General features: G+C 46.0%; 1 protein-coding gene and 1 non-coding gene across 2 annotated transcripts; both read left to right on the top strand.

Moving 5' to 3' along the window:
* The first annotated feature begins 1,547 nt into the window (after window positions 1-1,547).
* On the top strand, window positions 1,548-12,929 carry HERPUD1 (homocysteine inducible ER protein with ubiquitin like domain 1). Its single transcript, XM_019935785.3, has 8 exons — window positions 1,548-1,796; window positions 4,834-4,911; window positions 4,999-5,073; window positions 6,426-6,556; window positions 8,672-8,794; window positions 9,353-9,703; window positions 11,044-11,146; window positions 12,166-12,929. Exons 1-8 carry the CDS (start codon window positions 1,662-1,664, stop codon window positions 12,328-12,330), a joined length of 1,161 nt encoding a protein of 386 aa, XP_019791344.1. The 5' UTR covers window positions 1,548-1,661; the 3' UTR covers window positions 12,331-12,929.
* TRNAA-UGC (transfer RNA alanine (anticodon UGC)) lies at window positions 11,529-11,601 on the top strand. Its single transcript has one exon. It is a non-coding gene; the product is annotated as a tRNA-Ala (tRNA).
* Window positions 12,930-21,644: the final 8,715 nt, after the last annotated feature.

Here is a 21,644-nt window from a genome sequence, read left to right as displayed (position 1 = left end):
CTTCCATGACCTTCCCTGAGTTCCAAAGGGCAGATTCGAACAGTTGCTAATCAAGGGGGGAGCAGCCACGAAGCCACCTGAGGCAAGATTACAGGGACCAGAGAAGCTCCTCAAGATTAGGAGACCCTGCACACACCCTAATCTTGTCAGCACCCCCACCCTTTAGAAACTCAGCAGAAGAAAGAAGAATGTAAGACTATTACCGCCTTGATCCTTATTGAATACCCCTGACCACAAGCCCCGAATATGAGACCTCTCCCTATTCCCCAGGGACGGGGGGTGGGGGGACAGTTCTTGAGGTGCTGGCCTGCTGTGGTCCCTCTTGGCCTGACAAAGAACAAAGCCACCCTTTCTTTCTCCTCCAAGACTCTGTCTCTGTATCTCATTTTGGCATCGGTGTACAGGGAGCCAATATTTTGGCATCAATCTCAGACTTCCAGCCTCTAGAGCTGTGAGACAATACATTTCTCTCCTTTAAGCCACCCAGTCTGTGGTACTACACCCACCAACCACACCAGGTTCCTCCTGTTACCCTCCTTAAATTTGCCCCACTCTGGAAACTATTTACATGGTGTTTACATTGTATGTACAATTGCCAATGTCCTGACACACCTGGCAAAACAGATGTCCCAACAGGATTAGAACAAGGACGGGCCAGCACAATGTCAGTTTTGTTTTTCAAGACTTTTTTTTTCCTACAGAGGGAGGGAGTGTCTACATCAGCCAGGCCTCTGTGGTCACATTTTAGGAAAACTGAGAAACGTGCCTTCTGTGTCTCAGCCTCAATTTCAAGGAAGTATGTGTTAGTATCCTATAAAGTGAGGCCTTTTTCGAGCGTCTCCCAGCCTAAGCTGGACTGTGGCCTGCTTGCCACTCATTAGGATGACGTCCCACAGTTAGGGGTACAACGTTCAATTCTGAGGTCACAGGTGAAGGGGCAACATTGGCTCAGATTCCTGCATCCTGAACCCCAGGAAGAATCTCCCTTCTTCCTGGCCCTTCTAAGGCTTGTCGGGTCGCCCTTCCATGTGGGCTCGCAAACGGGGCTCCCCCAGCAGTTCTTTGAGCTGAGGCCGGGGTTGGGGTGGGGAGGCCTCCCCTGGGGGGCCTGACGTCACGGGCCACCCGGGGAAGGGAAAGGGGAAATGGGGCTGGTGTCAAAAGGGCGGAGCTGCTTCTTTGTGAGGAAACAATTTGCAGAGGCTGCCAAACCGGAGAGTCGGCAGGGTCTGCCCTCCCTAAAGTGCCGTGAGCAACTCGAGCCGGGGACCAAGCCAGTGTCTCAGGGCCGAGGGGCCCCGCGTGGGCCGCGCGCACCCCAGCACAGCCGCCGAACCCAGGGTCCCGGGCCGCAGCCGCGCCTGTGGGTGACGCCACGGCGGCGGGTTGCATCAGCCTGCTCCCACGTGCTCCGCCCGCCCTTCCGCCCACGGAGCCGGGCGCCGATTGGGCCACGTTAGGGCAGTGCTCTCCGCCCCAGCCAATGGGTGGCAGCCACAGAGGGTTCTGTCCGCAGAGTCCGGGCGCGGGGTTCCTATAAAAGGTCCCCGAGACGGGCGCGCGCGCTCCTGAGAAGCGAACCGTTTTTGTGGAGGTTGTGGCGGCGGCGGCACTTCCTGCCTGGCATCTGGGAGCGCCGCCGAGCCCACAGCACCGTCGACATGGAGCCCGAGCCCGTCACGCTCCTGGTGAAGAGCCCCAACCAGCGCCACCGCGACTTGGAGCTGAGCGTCGACCGCAGCTGGAGCGTGAGCCGCCTCAAGGCCCATCTGAGCCGCGTCTACCCCGAGCGCCCGGTGAGAGGAGCCCCCGGCTCCAGCTGCCAACACTCCCCTAACCCCGGCTGTCATCCTCGCAGCCCTCCTCGCGTCCCCCTTGGGATGCCACGTCCTCCTCCCCTTTCCCTGTAACTTCTCGCTTCGCCGGCCTTCCCCTGGTGCTCCCCAGGTCCCCTCTCCCAGGCCTGTGGTCTCCCCCTTTCTGCCCTGCCGCCGTAGGCGCTCTCTGACGTGGCCCAGAGGCTGTCACTTCCTCGTTCTAGGCCGCCATCGTCCCGCCTTCCTGACGGGCCGCCTTCCCCTGTCACCTCGCGTCCTTAGGTCCCCAAACTCTAACGGCTGTCACACTCCCGCCATACCTCTTCAGACCCCTTCCCAGTCCCCTAGATCTGGCTTCCAGCCTTAGCCAAGCCGCTGAAACAGCCGTTTGACCTTGAGTGAGTCATTTCACCCTCCAAGCCTCAATTTTCCCAAAACGTCGGAGTGACTGGGTGTTCCTCGTTAGGATTGCATCCGATGGGTAGGAATAAGGAAACATAAGTGCTGCGAAATGAGTTTTCTGAATGTAGCCTCTCATTGCAGAGAGGTGAGGGCAGGGGCCAAGGCCTTGCCAGTGGCTAGAGAAACCTGGTGAGCGCCCAGGCAGCGTGTACTCAAGGCCCCACACCCAGGAACAGGACGTGGCGCTTCCCCTCCCTGTGAGCTGGACTCCACAGCCTTTGCTTAGTCCCAGGGAGGAGCCCGGGGCACTTTCCGGTAGAAAATGATTTAGAAGGAAAATAGGTGGAAGGAATCTCCTAGAGTCTGGGTTTTAAGACTCTGGTCCCTCAATTGCAGAGACTTCCTTGCTTTGTTTTGGTTGACATATCTGTCAACGTCACCCTTAGGGCCACCCTCCCTCCCCACCACGTGATGGAGGCTATGAGCTGGACCTTCCTATGTTTACTTTCTACTCTGATATTATGTAAGTGTCAACAGTGTTTTTTACTGCCCACAACTGTAATTCTGCATCAGACAGGAGAGGGCATCAGGACAGGACAAGATTGTGAAATTGTTCTTTCTTATCTGAAGTGTTGCAACGTGTCAGGTTGTAGCTCATGGGTCAGGTTGTTTTTGTTTCATATTGTCAAGAATGTGGTAGTGAGTTTCCCTTCTGAGTCGTTCTTTTGAAATGTGCTTATTTATTTAATAAGCTCCCATTCCTCTAGCATTCACCTTGGCACTATTTGCAGTTTCACCATAGCTGCTCCCAAGAAACAGGTGGCAGTGCTGCTGCAAGAATGGCTATTAGGTACGCAAATTGGCGAAGCACGTGCAGCCTCTAGTTGCGTCATTTGGTAAAAGGCGGTGTTTTGGAGGAGGGCTTTCCTTTAGGGCTTCCTTGGGTGAGGAACATCATTCCTATTAAGTCCAAGGATCCAAAGTTGTAAATAAAAGGTCTCTCAGGTCTGTATATTTGTGTTTAAAAATTTTGGTTGGAGCACATTCGTCATTTGCTTTCTAATATGAGAAGCCTTACTTTATAATAGTTGTTTGCTTAATATATATATTTTTAAATCAGCCTCTGGATAAAGACGCAGAGTGTCGGTTCAGGCCTTTAACAGGCCTCAAATCACGGGCACCCATGGTTTTCAAACCTTTTCTAGTGTGAAACTCTTTAATATAATGCAGGACCCCACCTATACAATAACATTTACAAGTCCAGGTTTATAGCATTTACATATGAAGTTCAGTCAGTGAGAACAATGATGAACACAGCATCCAGTATATTTCTGCAGTTTGTTATAGTTGCCCAGTGTCCAAAAAAAAAAACCTCCTGATTTATGCAGATAAATAGGTACGGTTATTTTTTGTTAGTTTTAAACAGCTTTTGCTTTATAATCATGGGCTACTTGGCAGGAGCAGCTTTGTTCCAAATCTTGCATAATTGGTTATTTTGGCAAGAGTAGATTGAGAAGTTGCTGGTGAGCTCCGGTGTACTGACTTTGGTATGTATCACTTGAAGCCATTATTTAAGTCCAGTTTTAAATTTTATTTATTTATGTTTGGCTGTGTTGGGTCTTTGTTGCTGTGCGCAGGCTTTCTCTAGTTGCAGCGACCGGGGGCTACTCTTCGTTGCAGTGCGTGGGCTTCTCATCGCGGTGGCTTCTCTTGTTGCCTAGCACGGGCTCTAGGCGCGCGGGCTTCAGTAGTTGTGGCACGTGGGCTCAGTAGTTGTGGTTCTCAGGCTCTAGAGTGCAGGCTCAGTAGTGGGGGCGCACGGGCTTAGTTGCTCCGCGGCTTGTGGGATCTTCCTGGACCAGGGCTTGAACCTGTGTCCCCTGCATTGGCAGGCGGCTTCTGAACCACTGTGCCACCAGGGAAGTCCCTTAAGTCCAGTTTTTAAGGGAATTAAAAATGGATTTTAAAAGTGAGATTTGTATAAAAGTGTGTGGCACGACTGTGGTTTTAAAATCACTGGAATGGAGTAGAGGGTTCGGAATCTTGACTCTTTAGCAGCAGGTGACCTTGGACAAGTGAATTTTAGACTTTCCCCCTTAAAATAAGCATGGTAAATATAGGGTTGTGGTGCGGAATGTTACCACACACCATCTCTTTAGCTGCATTTGTATGTTGGGAAAAGTCTCTTTGAGGGCTTAAGTTTAGAATTGCTTCATGTTATCTTGGGACAATGCTAGGTGGTTTTAGGGAAGGCTGACTTTGAGTTTTCTCTGAGACCAAACTTTGAGTTTTGAAGTTCGTTGCTGTAGGAGCCCCAGATTTGTGCTTTTTGTGGCAGAAAGCAATTTCCCTGGGAGTTAAGAAGTCAGGTAGCCTGCCATAGGTTTTGTGGACTGGAAGTAGTTTGCCGTCCTAAATTTGTTTGCATGTTAGAGATCAGTTTAAAGTTAAGTACTTCCTAAGTAAAAGTTTTGTATATGGAGCCTTCGGAAAAATGTTTTCCTATGATGCTGGGAAAAACACACGTTTAAATTATTTGTATACAACAGTTTCTTCAATGTTGGGAACTTGAGGGGGCGAAATGCTGATCTGTGCTGCTCTTTCTTTCCACAAGCATCCAGAAGACCAGAGGTTAATTTATTCTGGGAAGCTGTTGTTGGATCACCAGTGTCTCAGGGACTTGCTTCCAAAGGTATCACTAAATATATTAACTTTTGAATGTTTTTGAGCACTAACAAGGTTGAATTCAGGTCCTAAAGTACCTCCTTATTACTTTCAGCAGGAAACCCGGCATGTTTTGCATCTGGTGTGCAGTGTGAAGAGTCCTTCCAAAATGCCAGAAGCCAGCGCAAAGGTATGTCTGCTTTTTCATGATGATAGCAGTTCGTGTCATTCAGACTCTCAAGGTCAAAATAAAGGAAGTTGGATAAAACTCTTAAGTCTTTTTATCATATAATATTTTGTCTCTTCCCCAGTGAGAATCAGGAATAAGAAACTGTTATCAATACAAGTGAGAGTTCACTATAATAGTAGTAGACTATTCCATTAGTGTTGTAGTGGACAAGTGGAGTTCTGCAGTACACTCTTTTCTGGAATTTGATTTGATCTGTAGTGGCTGTGTATCCAGATCACCGAACTAGCAAGGCAGTCACGAATTTAGCACATAATAAATTTCTTCTAAGGCAACATTGATTTTTATAAAGAGTAAAAAATGACTATATTTCCTTTGGAAATTTTCATTGTGATTATTTGTTTGGATAGGAAAAGGCCGCAGTCTTAATCAAGTGATCTCTTAAGACTTGCTTATGTTAGATGGTCAAAATCCCTCATTTTTCATTTCACAGTGTTAGTTCAAATATACGGTATTAAGGGACTTCCCTGGTGGCACAGTGGTTAAGAATCCACCTGCCAATGCAGGGGACACGGGTTCAATCCCTGGTCCGGGAAGATCCCACATGCTGCGGAGCAACTAAGCCCCCCCGCGCCACAACTACTGAGCCTGCGCTTTAGAACCCGAGAGCCACAGCTGCTGAGCCCATGTGCCACAACTACTGAAGCCCTCCCATCTAGAGCCCGTGCTCTGCAACAAGAGTAGCCACGACAATAAGAAGCCGGCACACTGCAATGAAGAGTAGCCCCTGCTTTCCTCAGCTAGAGAAAGCCCGCGTGCAGCAACAAAGACCCAATGCAGCCAAACAAAAATAAATAAATTTATTTTAAATATATATATACAGTATTAATATTCTAATGTGATACATTCTAAATTTGCATTACAACTGTACATCCTGAAACATCTGAATATAGTGTAAGAAATTCTTTAGGTTGCTGGCTGGGTTGTGTTTATAAATCTTATTAGTCAAATTTAATTTCTTAGTAAATTTAACACCATAAGATGTATAGGAAAAAAAAGACGTATAGAGCATTAACAGGAAGCTTTCTCACCAATGATAACTTCATTGGGAGATTTTAGTGAAACTACAGCATAGCTATTCTAGGAAAAATATGGATTTTTTTTTTAGTATCTGTATTGATACTGTGTTGAACAAATTTTAGAATATTCATGTAACATTGCATCTGTTTGATTTTGTCAAGTTCAGAGGTCAGGGTTGGGGACATAAGCCATTCACAGAGAAAGAATCCTTGAAGCTTGATTTCACACAGTTGCATCAGGCCTTTTGTTCTCATGTTCATGTTACACTTATCTAGGTTGCTGAATCCATAGAGCAGCCCGCTGGTCTTAATCAGGGACAGTCTCCTGGGGATTCCTCAAGTGACGGTTTAAGGCAAAGGGAGGTTGTTCGGAACCCTTCTCCCTCTGGATGGGAGAATATCTCGAGGTGAGTGTTGTAATAAAGAAGCAGGTTGTACAACATGAATGTGCATTATTTGCATCAACTTAAGAATAAGCTCTGTTTATACTATATAGTCATAGAATTTTTAAATGGACAAAATTTTGCTTTATAAGGGCTTCACTTTAAAGATCTCTTCTGTATTTAACTTTTCTTAATACATAGCCTTTTAGGAACATCTAAAAAGTGGAGATGCATGTCCTGAAAATCTGGGCATTTCTCCTCCTACGTGGGTGTGCTTCACATTGCGCTGACCTCATGGTAGGGAATTAGTGCTGGTGCAGAAAAGCAGCTGTTGTAAGCACTGTGCAGCTGCTTTGCCGAGTGGCTTTGTGCTTTGTCTGTCGTAACAGTGGGTGACAAAAGGTGAAGGGATTGTTTGAGAAATGCTCTGCCAAGTGCCGTGGCGGTGGTGCTAGGAGAAAAGGAGCAATTAGAGCTTTCCTTTAGCGCAAAAGCCAGAAGCGACTAAATGCCGTGATGTTCGGATTTCACAGCTCTTGGAACACCTTACTATGAAAGATCCTATGGGAAAAAACAGTTTATTAACTACAAGTTGAAACTCTGTTACTCCCCGAGTCCTCTGCCCACCATTTCCTAGTAGTTTTTAATATCTGATTGTTGATAAAGTCAGGTGTTTGAGGTATGAAGAGTTGGTTTTTTTCTTAATGGAGGTTTTCAAATATACACAAAAGTAGAGGGAACTGTATAATGAATCTCCATATAATGATCAGAGTTTTGCCGTACTTGCTTTATCTATTCCTGCTTCCGATTTTTTCGTGAAGTATTTAAAAGTAATTCCCAGACATTATGTCAGTTCACTTCTACATACTTCAGGATATAACTCTAAAAACCTGTTAGTTATTTTGCGTATCTACAGTGTCATCATCATCAGAGCTAGCAAAAGCACTTTGGTATTTTCTCATTTCCATGTACTGTATCTTTTTTAAATGATCAAAAACAGTATCGTACCAAGACCTATTTGTATTAGAATACAATTTTAGAAATACTCTGGGTATGGAATTTGGTTTAAGTTCCATACCTACCATATAAAGTGGATAATTGAATTCATTATTGGATAGAAACGCTTAAAACTGTTTCCCTTTTTCTGGCTATACGATTTGAGAATTTAGGCTCATATCTGACTATGAATTTTACCATAGTAAAACTTGATTTTGTCCAACAAATATTTATTGGACAGCTGGTGCATATTAGTTTGTTTAAGGATAGGAGTTGACCAGCAGAGATGACCACATAACAACTCCTGATCTTTCTGCAGTTCTGTTAGTTTGAATTTTGTGAAGTGATGCCAAAGAAGTTCACTGTGTAGAGTTCACAAAACCAGAGATGACTCCCACACACACCCTGCCCCAGGCTGCGCTAGATGATAGAGGCATGAGTTTGGTGTCAAACAGGTCTCAAATCCAGCCCTACTACTTACAGGTTCAGTGACCACGTGCAGATCCTTTGTCTTCCCTGAGCTGCACTCGGGCTCCCCTCTGTACAATGGCGGGGTGGAGAGCTCCCTCCCCACAAGGTTGTTGGGGATCCCGTGAGATAACAGCCCGGAGGCCTTACCAGGCACAAGTGGTCAGTGAGCATGCATGGGTGTTGCCACACATAACTCTGCTCCCCATATAGTTCAGATCTAGGGGTGAGGGAGAAATGGGTATTGGGAGGAAAGGAGTATTTCCTGCAGAAAAGACTTTGGGAGAGGTGTGACTTTTTAGAGCTGCTCCCTAAAGAATGAATAGTGGGGTTTAGACCTTCAGTGAGACTCAGCAAGTCTAAAATAAGGGTGGGGATCCACTTAGACTGAAAAGGTCTAGCTTGTTTGTACATCATGGTGATGACATCATGAGACCCCAGTGCTGGACAGAGGGCTCTTGTCTTCCCACGGGATCCAGGCCATGGGAGGGGGGCTTTGTCAGTACTTCCTGTGATTGTATCACACAGGTGCCTCACCCAGAAATCTACAGGTAACTGTCATAAAGCTCAATCTTCTGTCTCTTTGTTTTGAATTCCTGATTGTAATTTAAACTTAATTTTCATTTATTCATACTAAACCAACTCAAAAAGAGCATTTTTTGAAATCTTTCATAGGCCTGAAGCTGCCCAGCCGGCGTTCCAAGGCCTGGGGCCTGGTTTCTCAGGCTACACAACCTATGGGTGGCTGCAGCTCTCCTGGTTCCAGCAGATATACGCACGGCAGTACTACATGCAGTAGTGAGTCTTTCCTCATGTGCTGGGTGTGGCCAGGGCTCCCAGAAATTGAGGGAACTCCCATCCCTCAAAAATGCCTAACTTACCCATAAAGTTAGGAAGGGTGGGATGAGTGTGTTTTCATCACTTATCTGCAGAGTCCTTTCTGTGGGTGGAATAGAGTATAAATGATAACTGCTGATTTGTGTATTGATGCATAGTTTGCTGACTGATCCGTAGTTTGATGACTTTATTTAGAATATGTTATTTCCTGTTTTTTTCTTTTCAATTTGTGATATCTTTAGCATTTTATGAAAATCTTAATTTGCTACTGCACCATACTTTCATGGTGGCCTTGGTGTTTAATTCCAGATGAAATTTACCAAGCACCTTCTCTTAGGAGTAGAAAAGACATTTATGGATATGACTATTAGTAAAGAAGTTCTTCACTAAGTTAAAGAAAAATCAAGTTTGTGTATGCCTGCTTAATAGTAAAAGATCCCTGCGTAAACGAGCTTATGAGAACAAGTCTTCATGGTGCCTCGCTCTCAACAGTATTTGCCTCTGTCATTTTTATTTTAGCTTAGCAGCCACTGCTGCGTCAGGGGCTTTTGTCCCCTCGCCAAGTGCACAAGAGATACCTGTGGTCTCTGCGCCTGCTCCAGCCCCTATCCACAACCAGTTTCCAGCTGAAAACCAGCCCGCCAATCAGAACGCTGCTCCTCAAGTGGTGGTTAATCCTGGGGCCAATCAGAATTTGCGGATGAATGCACAGGGTGGCCCTATTGTGGAAGAAGATGATGAGATAAATCGAGATTGGTTGGATTGGACCTATTCAGCAGCTACGTTTTCCGTTTTTCTTAGTATCCTCTACTTCTACTCTTCCCTGAGCAGATTCCTCATGGTCATGGGGGCCACCGTCGTTATGTACCTGTAAGCAGATGATTTCGCTTTCCCTTTTTTCCCTTTACTACAGATTACACTATGTGGTGACTCAAACCAAGTGCAGATTTTCCTCTTTTTTGAGCAGTCTCAGTCAATATTTAAGGAGGTGTATTTAAATAGTGTGTCATCCTAGGATTTTCGATGCAAAGAATTGATGGCTTGGTTACGCATTGCCAAAAACACAACTAATTCTGTGTTAATACAGGAACGACATTCTCTTCTTTTCCTCTAGTTAAGTTACCTGCCAGGCTCATGAACCACAATAAAAGCCATACTGAGGCATGGAAAGGAAAATTGTATTTGTGTTGAATAAGAACATATTTGTCTTTTATCAGGCTCCAGCTGCCTTCTAGGATAAACGTCAGGCAATGGCTGTGGCATGGTCCTGAAGGGCCAGAGATCCGTCACAGACCTGGCATTTGGCTTTATCCATGGCTTAGAGCAGTGGTTCTCAACCAGGGTAGTTTTGCATCTGCCTCTACCCCCGTCCCCAAGACGTTTGGTGGTGTTTGGAGACATTTTTGACTGTCACAGCGAGGGGGGTGGTCCTGCTGGCATCTGGTTGGTAGCTGTTAAACATCCTCTGGTGCCCAGGACAGCCCCACAGTAAATATCCAGCCCGGTATGTCAGCAGTACCAAAGTTCAGAAACCCTGGCCTAGAGCTATATGTCCTTGTATGTGGTGAAAACTGACAGAAGAAATTTTTCCTCGATAGGAAAAATGGATTTTTATTTTAGTTTTTAAAAATCTTAAAAAAGAAATATTTAGAATAATGCATTAAGTACTCATATCCAGTATTAATCACTGTTATATTTTGTCATATTTTCTTCAAGACTTGGGTTTAATTGGATTTTTCAGATGCAACTTTTAGTTAATTCTTTAAATTCTATAGTCTCTAGAATCATATATGTAGGTGACCAAGTCTAGGTCTTGTTAGTATGTTATTACATATAGTCACAGCTGTGTATGTATTTCCCCTTCCCCCTCTGTTCAGGTTTTCGTGTCTAAGGTTTAGGTCAGACGAAGAAGTATTTATTGAGCACATACTATGTGTCAGGTGCTGTCTATGTTGCTGGGCACATGATAATGAATAAAGCCTAGTTTCCATAGTGCCTGTCAAGAACCTGACAGGCCAGTGAGAAAGTCTAGGAGCTGGTGTGGTGGAATGTCTCTGTAGATGGGCCTGGCTGCGAGCTTCTAATCAGGTTCTGCTCTGATGAGAGGAGGGGAGCAAGGGGGACCTCATCTCACTGAGAGGACCCTTAAATTCTTGAGTACATGTCACTCTGATGTTCACTAAGATGGACTTTATATGCTTCCTTTGAAGGCATCATGTCGGGTGGTTTCCATTTCGACAGAGGCCAGTTCAGAACTTCCCGAATGATGGTCCTCAGGAAGCTGCAAATCAGGACCCCAACAATAACTTCCAGGTATGGAGCTTCTGCTGGAGCCCGGCGATCTCGGTGTGAAACACCGGGCTCTCGAGTCCTTAATCTTTAGACACCTTGTGGTGTACCATTTTATTAGGCTCAGTATTTCAAGATTTTTTTCAAATTTATTCTTATAGCATTAGCTGTTTTTAAAACATTGTGTCATAAAATCCAGCAGGTATTTTGGTCATGTGGCAATTTGCATTTTGGCATATATATGTAATTTTTTTTTAAACTCTTTTTAGTGTTCATTCTCAATAATATGTTATACCATGGAAACTGCTAATGGAGAGTTATTCTAATTAAGGATTAGGAACATAAGCCTGTCTCACAGAATAGATTTCCTGGAAAATAACATACAGAAATAGAATTTTTAGGGACTTCCCTGGTGGTCCAGTGGCTAAGACTCTGTGCTGCCAGTACAGAGGGCCTGGGTTCGATCCCCGGTCAGGGAACTAGATCCCACATGCTGCAACTAAAATATCCTGCATGCAGCAACAAAGATCCCGCGTGCTGCAACTAACACCCATCACTGCCAAATAAATAAATATTTAAAAAAAGAAATAGAATTTTTATAAGGCAGTTTAATGCATAATCCTAAAGGATATTCTTTTTAATGTAAAGTGTCACCCTCGAATCTGTTTTTAGAATCCTGTGTTTTCGTTTTTTTTAGTTTTAGTTTTCTTTAACTCGGGACACTGCCAGAATTAGAAAAATACCCACATTTAATGAAGTGGCTAACTTAATTACTAGTTTAATAATAGTTGAAGATCTAGTTACAGTACTTCATTTGATCTGATACTTGCTGCCAGGAATATCGAAAACTATGAGAATGTTCCAGCACAGTTGTGCTACGGAGGCTGGAGAAGGAGCTCCGTCCAGCCGGGGTGTCGTCCCCGGGGTCCTGCCTGCCTGGCTTGGCTTATGGGGCAAGGGTCCAGGGAGCCACTCTGCCCTTTACTGACATTATTGGGTGTTTGTCACTGTCCTCTTTTCTCCTTGTGTTTTATTACCTGTAGGAAGACCCTGATCCTGAAATTGCAGACCCCAACCGCCTCCCTCCAGACAGAGACGTAGTGGATGAGGAGCAGACCAGTCCTTCATTTATGAGCACAGCCTGGCTCGTCTTCAAGACTTTCTTTGCCTCTCTTCTTCCAGAAGGTCCCCCAGCCATAGCAAACTGATGGTGTTTGCTCTCTGGCTGCTAGAGGCTTTGGCAGGCGTGGACTGGATCATCTGGTTCTGGCTAGATTTCCTTACCTGGATGTGGCGACAGCACAGAATTAGTAAAAGAATCAACAAAGAGGATGATATGCTTTTGCGATTCTGCAAAGGCAGAAAGTAAGACGTGAAGCCATGATACAAATTGATGAACAAAAAATGCCTAAGGCTTCTCATATCTTTATTCTGAAGAGCTTTAATATATATTGTTGTAGTTTAATAGACATTGTAAGTAGAAGGCATTAGTGTCGCATGTTTATGCCTGAGGAACTTTTCCAGATGTGTGTGTCTGCATGTGTGTTTGTACATAGATGTCATAGATGCAGAAACGGTTCTGCTGGTACGATTTGATTCCTGTTGGAATGTTTAAATTACACTAAGTGTACTACTTTATATAATCAATGAAATTGCTAGACATGTTTTAGCAGGACTTTTCTAGGAAAGACTTATGTATAATTGCTTTTTAAAATGCGTGCTTTACTTTAAACCAAGAGGAGCTTTGCAGAGGTGAAAACCTTTGCTGGGTTTTCTGTTCAATAAAGTTTTACTATGAATGACCCTGGCAGAGACTCCTGTCATCTTACCAGTTTACTCCGTTTCCATCATCCCTGGATGGTCAACAGCTGAGTTGCTGATTTTTGAGTAACCTGAATATTGTGCTTCTTTTTATTAAAGGACTGTTTGTACTGATGAAGAAGATAGGGTAAGGCCACGAAAGTTTTAATTTACTAAGATTATGCTTGTGTTTGCCCCCCATTTCCTGATTTAAACAGTACTAGCTTATGTTGTAACCCATCAGAGTTAAATTCCCACGATTTAAAGTTAATGGCAGTAAGTACCTTTCACCTGCTCACGTGTCATGCTGAGCTTACTTTTGGACTTTAATCCTTCTTTTAAGTATTATTTTTGAGACTAATCTGAAAAGCAAAGTGCTGTGTACTTTTTTTTTTTTTTTTTTGGCGGTGTGCGGGCCTCTCATTGTTGTGGCCTCTCCCGTTGCGGAGCACAGGCTCCGGACGCGCAGGCTCAGCAGCCATGGCTCACGGGCCCAGCCGCTCCGCGGCATGTGGGATCTTCCCGGACCGGGGCACGAACCTGTGTCCACTGCATCGTCAGGCAGACTCTCAACCACTGCACCACCAGGGAAGCCCTGTGTAATTTTTAACATGAGTGATGCTGTAAGTAGAATGCTGAAGGCCTGGGAGTGTTGTTTTGGGCAAAGTATAATGAGCTTCTTGTGTCATGGTCATGATCATTTGAATGAATTGTGACTGGACACATTGACATCAAATAAACATTCACTGAACAATTCATAGCCAGGTGCTGGGTAGATACAAAGCTGTTTTATGTATGGTCGTGCTTTAAAAAGCCAACTAAGATAATTACGTAAGGCGTGAAATGGCATAGAGTTTCAGATAACACCAGACCTCCAGAACAGAGGAATGGTCAGTCAGGAGGCAGTGATTATTGATGAGTTATGAAGGCAATGTTTGCTTGAAGGAAGAAGTGACTTGAGACTAGAGGTTTTGTAGTTTTACAAGTGAGGAAGTAGGTGACAGAAAAAGCCTGAGGAGCTGGAGAGAGAAGGGTCACAGCAGAAGCAAGAGTGCAGAGATGAGACTTCCCTCCTGCCATGAAGCTGGATTGATGAAAGTGGTCATTAAGAGTTGATACGAAGGCCTTTTAAAACTGTTGGGTGGAAAATCCTATCGTTTTGCAGAGCAAGGGGCGTCATCCTTTGGAAGAGGGGCCTGGAGCCCCAGGCAGCTGGCAGTGCCCAGCTCCTGTTTCTGAAGGAGTGGGGCCTCTCTCCCTGTGGTGTCAGATTGCATCGATTCAACTCCAGATTCCACCAGCCCAAAATAGTTCCAGGATGGTTGGTGCTCCTGAGGACAGCCAACAAGGGTTCAGATTGTCCCAAGCCCCACTAATACAAGAGAAGAACCTTCAGACAAGAGCCAAGGCTTAAGAGCGCTGTTGGGTGGGTGACATGGCAGAAATAACAGTGCTTCCACAACAGTTACTAAATATAGCATAAGGATGTACTACGTATCACTGTTAATACTTAGGAAATTATTGGTTGGGGTCTCTGTTGTTAAGTAGCAATTAGCTAAAAGGACAAACCAAAAAATTTCCAAATGTTAGCTCAAGCCATAGTAGCTTTTTAAGTTTGCATTTTCCAAGGTGTGTTTCCTTGAATCCTAGTTCTGTAGAAGAAACACTCCAGAAAATGAGCCCATGGTAAAGTAAATTTGGAAACCAGGTTGATTCCAGTTGGTGGGTTTCTTCACTGCAGGATTCCCGGGGCCTTTAATATGCTGATGTACTTTTGAAGGAGGGTGTGTGGTCTGCGGGCCCCTCTGTTCTGTGAACCTGCCCATGACTGAATGGTGTGCCACGGTTGGGGAAATGCAGTTGTTACTATTAATCAACACCTGGTTTGGCATTCTAAGCAGCAAACAGATGATGCATGGTGAGAAGTGATGGCATACATCCATAATGAACAATGGAGATAAATAATCTTTATGTGGCCAGGGAGGGGATCAGAAGCCATGCGGATCTATAATCTGACTGAGAGGGAGAGATTACAGGTCATCTTTGTCAGAAGTAGCTCTTTTACCCATTTCTAAGGAAGTTAGCCCTTTGTCAGAAGAAACTGTAGTGGCCTCCCCGAGGTAGTTACCTTGAGAGATGCCGCTGATTCTTCTCAGAACCTATGCCCAACCCACCTCTCTTTGCTTCTAGACCTATAACCAGACTCAAGTCCCAGCAGGCCTCAAGGAGTGAACAGCTTTCTGCTACACACTGAAAGAGCTGCATGATTTTTCCAATTTATACAGACAGATCTCGGGGGGTGCGTGGGAATGGATATTAATGGGTGTGAGTTAGTGGTGGAAGCAACATTGAGTTGGGTCAGGCTGAATTTATTAACGTGGATGCACTAAGCAGAGATTCTGCATTTACTGTTTTAGCATGAAGAGTGAGGAAGGACACTGATAGTTTAGTTGGCTGAAACATAGTCTAACAGGTGGCCTACACTCAACGAAGTTGAAGTGCCAGGATTGCTTTAGGGAACTGTAGCGGAAGGTATTCTGAATCTTAGGAAGATTGGAATGTTAGAGTGGATTTTTTTTTTTAATATTTATTTCGGCTGCGCCGGTTCTTAGTTATGGCACGGGGGATCTTCATTGCAACACACGCGATCTTTTAGTTGCAGCATGAGGATTCTTACTTGTGGCATGGCTGTGGGATCTAGTTCCCCCACCAGGGATCGAACCCAGGCCCCCTGCATTGGTAGCACGGCGTCTTACCCACTGGACCACCAGGGAAGTCCATCGGAGTGGATTTATCATGTCAGACCTGCTCACCCACCCTGCGAGGGTCCAGAGACACACCTTTCACCACGACTGAGAAATAAATTTGTGAGGGGAGCCCAGCGTTTGCAAAGCTCTGTGGTCATTCTTCTCTGTAGGTCAGAAATTACAGTGGGAACCACAGGTACTGAACTAGGATCCTTAAATGCAATAGGGATAATCAGATTCCTGGGTGGCAGGGGCCAAGTGGTAGAACTTAAATCACCAGAGATAAGGTGGTTGTGGATACCATTATGGTACCAGCGGAGTCTAAAAAGAAATGGAATCGTTGGACTTGCAGAGACCTAGGGCATTGGCCAGTTGATCATGGTATCCCTTGGAAAGAAAGAAATGGGGGCAGGCTAACTGAATTCTTGATCTGTGTAAGCAGAAGTGAACAGAAGTCTCAGTTGAATCACCCAAACGGAATCAGCTTCTCCATCAGTTCCCGGACTTGAGACAGTTTCCAGACCCAGAAACCCTCGAATGAAGGGGGGCAAGTCTCCTTGAGGAAAGACCCTGCAACACTGAAAAAATTTACACTGTTTTGCCCAGCCTTCCCCTAAAGGAACCTGAAGCTTTTTATCAAGGTGACTGTGCATTGGGGAAAAGGAAATAATCAGACTTTGGGGGGATGGCTGGACACAGCCTCTAAACTAAAACTAATTCAAGGAGACCCAAAACGTGACTGTGGTCCGCCAGTCAAGAGTAGAAACTTATGGGGCTTCCCTGGTGGAGCAGTCGTTGAGAATCTGCCTGCCAATGTAGGGGACACGGGTTCAAGCCCTGGTCCAGGAGGATCCCACATGCCACGGAGCAACTAACCCCGTGCACTACAACTACTGAGCCTGCGCTCTAGGGCCTGCGAGCCACAACTACTGAAGCCCTCCCACCTAGAGCCCGATCTCCGCAACAAGAGAAGCCACCGCAATGAGAAGCACGCGCACCTCAACGAAGAGTAGCCCCCGCTCGCCGCAACTAGAGAAAGCCCGCACTCAGTAAAAAAGACCCAAGGCAGCCAAAAATAAATTTTTTTAAAAATGCTCAATTAAAAAAAAAAAAAAGAGTAGAAACTTATGGAGGTCAGGTCCATCTCACAGTAGGTCCAGTGGGTCCCTGAACCCATCTTGTGGTTATGTCCCCAGTTCCAGGATGTATAGTTGAAATAGACACACAGGCACATCTTGTTTTACTGTGCTTCACTTTATTGTACTTCGCAGATAACTGTGTTTTTTTTGCAGATTGAAGGTTTGTGGCAACCCTGCGCTGAGCAAGTCTATCAGGACCATTCTTCCAGCAGCATTTGCTCACTTCGTGTCTCTGTGTCAGATTTTGGTGAATCTCTCAATATTTCAAATCCTCCACCAGCAAAAAGATGATGACTCGCTGAAGGCTCAGATGATGATTAGCATTCTTTAGCAATACAGTATTTTTAAATTAAGGTACGTACATTGTTCTATTAGACATAATGTTATTCCACACTTAATAGACTATGGTATAGTGTAAACATAACTTTTACAGGCACTAGGAAACCGAAAAAAGTTCATATGACTCACTTTATTGCGATATTCGCTTTATTGCAGTGGACTGCGACCAAACCCGCGGTATCTCCGGGGTGTGCCTGTACTTAGCAACGGGCAGAATCCCCACATTGGTTCCCTCACGTGTGGAGTGAGGCCTATTATGGTAGGAAAACCAAGTGGAAGTCACGAGGGCTGCCTCTACTAGGAAAATGGTAAATGAAAAGCAATACCGCATCCCTGGAGGGACTGCAGAGATCAGCGCCACCATCAAGGACTTGAGCGATGCAGGGGTGGCGACTCCCACATCTCCATTCAACCCCCGTTCTGTCTGGGCAGAAGACAGATGGATCGTGGAAGATGACAGTGGATGATCATAAACTGATGATTGGAGGTGGTGGCTCTTCCAGATGTGGTTTCATTACTTGAGCAAATTAACACATCCCCTGGTTCCTGGTTTGCAGCTATTGATTTGGCAAATACATTTCCCTCCATCCCTGTCCATAAGGACCAGAAGCAGTTTGCTTTCAGCTGGCCAGACCAGCAGTACACCTTCACTGTCCTGCCTCGGGTAGATCAGCTCTCCAGCTTGATGTCATTATAATTTGGGCTGCAGGTATCTTGATCACCTTTCCCTTCCACAAAATATCCCACAGGTTTAACATCGATGATACATGCAGATTCCATCTAGAGAACAAGAAGTAGTAACTATAGATATACTGGTAAGACATTTGCATCGTCGATGGTCGGAAATAAATTTCACCAAAAGTCAGGGGCCTTCCATCTCAGTGAAATTTCTAGCGATGCACTGGTTGGGTGCGTGTCAAGATATCTGTTTTTTCAGTGAAGGATAAGTTATTGCATCTGGCCCCTCCTGCAGCCAAAAAACCAGGCACAACACCTAGTTGGCCTCTCTGGATATTGGACCTCTCTGGGTGTGTCACTCTGACCCATTTACCAAGTGACCTGAAAAGCTGCCTATTTTGAGTGGGGCCCAGAACAGGAGAAAGACTTGCACCAGGTCCAGGCTGCTGTGTGTGCTGCTCTGCCGCTTGGGCCACAGGATCCGGCAGCTCTCCTGGTGCTTGAAGAGGCGGGGGCAGGCAGGGGTGCTGTCTGGAGCTTGCGACAGGTCCCTACAGATGAATCACAGTGGAGGCCCTTAGGATTTGGGGGCACAGTCCCGCCATCCTCTGCAGATAATCCCTTTCCTTTTGAGTAACTACTGAGCCATTGGATTTACATCTGCAAAGACTCTATTTCCAAATAAGGTCATCCCAGGGTTCTGGATGGACGTGAACCTGGGGGGACGCAATTCACCCCACAACAGGGAGAAGTGCTTTCCGGAGACACAACATTGATGTCATTGAACTGGAAGTTCAGACAGCTACCAGCCACTTTGGGCTCCTTAAGCCTCCAAGTCATCAGGCAGAGAAGGGAGTCATCCTATTGGCTGGGGTGACTGACCCTGACTACCAAGAGGAAATCGGGCTGCTACTATACAATTAAGGAAGAAGATGTGCAGAATACAGGAGATCCCTTAGGCTACCCTGCCTTAAAGTCGATGGAAAATGCAATTAAGGCAGAACTACTAATGGCCCTGACTCTTCAGGAATGAAGGTTTGGGACACCCCAGCAACCATGACCAGCTGAGGTGCTTCCTGAGGGTGTGGAATGGGTAATGGAAGAAAGTAGTTGTAAAGACCAGCTACATCTATGTGACCAGTTACAGAAATGAGGCCTGTAATTATCATGAATCATCTTGTAATTTTCATGTAATTCATCATCTTGTGCTGTTTGTATCTTCATACACAAACTTGTGTAGAAATATAGTAAGTATAAAGTGAATCTTTTTGTCTTCTTCCCTTATATCCTTATCCTGTAACATAAGATGAATTAATAATAGTTAACTTTACATAACAGGATCTTTCTTCTTTGGCCACGCAGCCTGCGGGATCATATTTCCCCGACCCCTGCCGCCTGCAGTGGAAGCACAGAGTCTTAACCACTGGACCACCAGGGAAGTCCCTACATCACAGGATTTAGGTTACAGGATCTCATAGAGAAGAGTAACTGTCACCCAAGGACTTGGCATTCTCTTCTGGGGAAAGGATCTGTGTGTTTTGGGTTATAGACAGGATAGTTGCATCACATTAGATGGAAGCAAGGCTTTGTTATTTTCTTTATCTGGAGATTAAGTGTGGTTTAAGGACGTGTGCCTGGGTAGCAAGCTGATAAAAGGTGAACTGGGCTAGGCCTAGTCATTCAATCAAACACTAATCTAGGTGTTGCCGGGAGGTTATTTTGCAGATGTGATTAACATCTACAATCCGTAGACTTTAAGTAAAGGAGATTATCCTCTGCATCTGAGCTGGCCTCATCCCGCCAGCTGAACGATCTGAAGAGACAAATTGAGGTTTCCAGAGGACGAAGCCGTTAAGGCCGCGGGTGGCAGTATCAGCTTCTTCTCAAGAGTTTCCAGCCTGCCGGCCTGCCCTGCAATGTCAGACTCACCTAGCCAGCCTCTACAATCATGTAAGCCCATTTCTTGAAAGACAGAAACAAGCGAATAATCTCCTATGGGTTCTGTTTCTCTGCTAGAGCCCTGACTGCTAAAGGGCCCCAGCTCTGGAGGTTAGGAGCCCTGCTCCTCAGCCTGGTGCACCACACTGACGAGTGGGGTTGCTGCCAGGCAGGCTGTGTCCCTTGTTCAGAATCAGGTGCCCCCCGGCTCTGCTTGAGACCAAAGGCATATGGGGGCAGCTCCAGAGAAGGTATAAGGCTTTGCTCTGTGCCTCACAAAGAAGGTTTCCCATTCAAGAAGTGAGCTGGGCAGCCTTGGGGAAATGGGAAGAGGCAGCCTCCGCTGGAAGCACGTCCTTAGGGTGGAAGGGGTGGGATATAACAGTGCAGGGAGCAGGAAGTGAGGTGGGGCTAGCTCTCTCCAACGTGACACATCCGAGAGTGGCTTTGCCCGCAGTGGTACCCAGTGGCCCGGCAGCAGCCGACTCGGACGCTCTGATGCCTGTGGTACTCAGGCATGGCAGGAGCTTGCGTTCCCTGCCACACAGCTGGCTGAAGAGCACACAGGCAGGCACGTGTCACGGGGTCGACACTCACAGTTACGCACTCAGGACCTTCCTGGTACCGGGTGTTCCTGCCCTCATGGAGCTTACATCCTGGCAGGATGACAGAGACTAAAGAAGGAAACAAGTGGACATAAAATGACAAGTACTGGGGAAAAAACATAGAAAGAAAAGAGAATAATGGGATGGGGGACACTAGTTAGCAGTGGGTTTGGGGGAAGACAAGTGGTTAGACAGTGGTCAGGGAAGGCCTCTGAGGAGGTGACACCGGAATGATGAGCTGAAGCAAACCAAGCAAAGATTTGGGGAAGGGTCTTCCAAGTAGAAAGGCGAGTGCAAAGGTCCTGAGGTAGGAACAAGGTCAGCATAGCCAATGCCTTAGAAGGTGGCAGGCGGCTGAAGTTGAGTGAAGGGGGTGGTGGGTGAAGGGATCCAAAAGTGGGGGGACAGATTATATAGGGCCTTCTAGGCCATCGTAAGGAATGTGGGTTCTAGTCAAAGTGAGATGGGGTCCATTGGAGGAGTCATAAGGGAGGGAACACTATGGTCTGATGGATTATAGTTCAAGGAGCTGGAGTTTTCCGGGATGAGGGGGAGGGAGGAGAAACGATTTACACACAAGGGGTATAGGAGGGAGGACTCAAATCCAGGGTATAGGAGGGAGGAAGGCCTCAAATCCAGGGTCAGAGCAAGGAGCTGAGGGCATGGAGGAGAGTGCCAGTGACGACAGAAGGCAGGTGGGAGGATTTGGGGTCAGGGAGGACTAGGGGCTGGGTTGGCTGAGGGCTGCAGGGAGCTGCAGAGGGTAAGAGTCCTGGTGTGGGCTGACTGGGAGACCCGCATCTAGGTGGTGCTGGAGACAGACAGGGAGGTGTTGGCAGGATGAGGCCAGAGAGGTCGTCCCTAGGGAAGGGCAGAGGGTGCAAGGGCAGGAGAGCTGGTTTGAGCCCTGGGGCCTCTCCAGGCTGAGCTCCTGCTCCCTCATCCAAGACATAGACCCCTAGGACATAAAAAACTGCTCTGTCCACCCCACAGGGGCCATGAGGCTCAAAATAACGCAGTGTTCTCCAAAGGTGGCAAACGTGCCCTGGGGTGGGTGTGCAGAACCAAATCTAGAGGGTCTGTCCCTTATTTTAATAACCGTGTTACTTTTCAGTGTATTAGATAAGCGTATTTTTCTACTTAAAGTGGAGATATGGAGTTCCCTTTTAAAATACATTTAAGTAAAAAAAGCGAGTCGGTTTAAAAGGTTAAGTAAGTAACAGTCTAAAGCATGTGCAGAGAAGGCAGAAATCATGGCAGTAGTTTTTGAATGATG

The sequence above is a fragment of the Tursiops truncatus genome, chromosome 19 (assembly GCF_011762595.2).
Source record: "Tursiops truncatus isolate mTurTru1 chromosome 19, mTurTru1.mat.Y, whole genome shotgun sequence".
NCBI classification, from domain to species: Eukaryota; Metazoa; Chordata; class Mammalia; order Artiodactyla; family Delphinidae; genus Tursiops; species Tursiops truncatus.
Note: the sequence above shows the minus strand (reverse complement) of the source record. Positions and strands in the feature narration are given on the sequence as shown.

Excerpts from the sequence above, each read along its gene's own strand:
- HERPUD1 (XM_019935785.3), top strand. The coding sequence starts at position 1,662 with ATGGAGCCCGAGCCCGTCACGCTCCTGGTGAAGAGCCCCAACCAGCGC. Across the intron at positions 5,074-6,425 it reads TGCCAGAAGCCAGCGCAAAG|GTTGCTGAATCCATAGAGCA; the intron begins GTATGTCTGCTT and ends ACACTTATCTAG. Across the intron at positions 8,795-9,352 it reads CGGCAGTACTACATGCAGTA|CTTAGCAGCCACTGCTGCGT; the intron begins GTGAGTCTTTCC and ends TTTTTATTTTAG.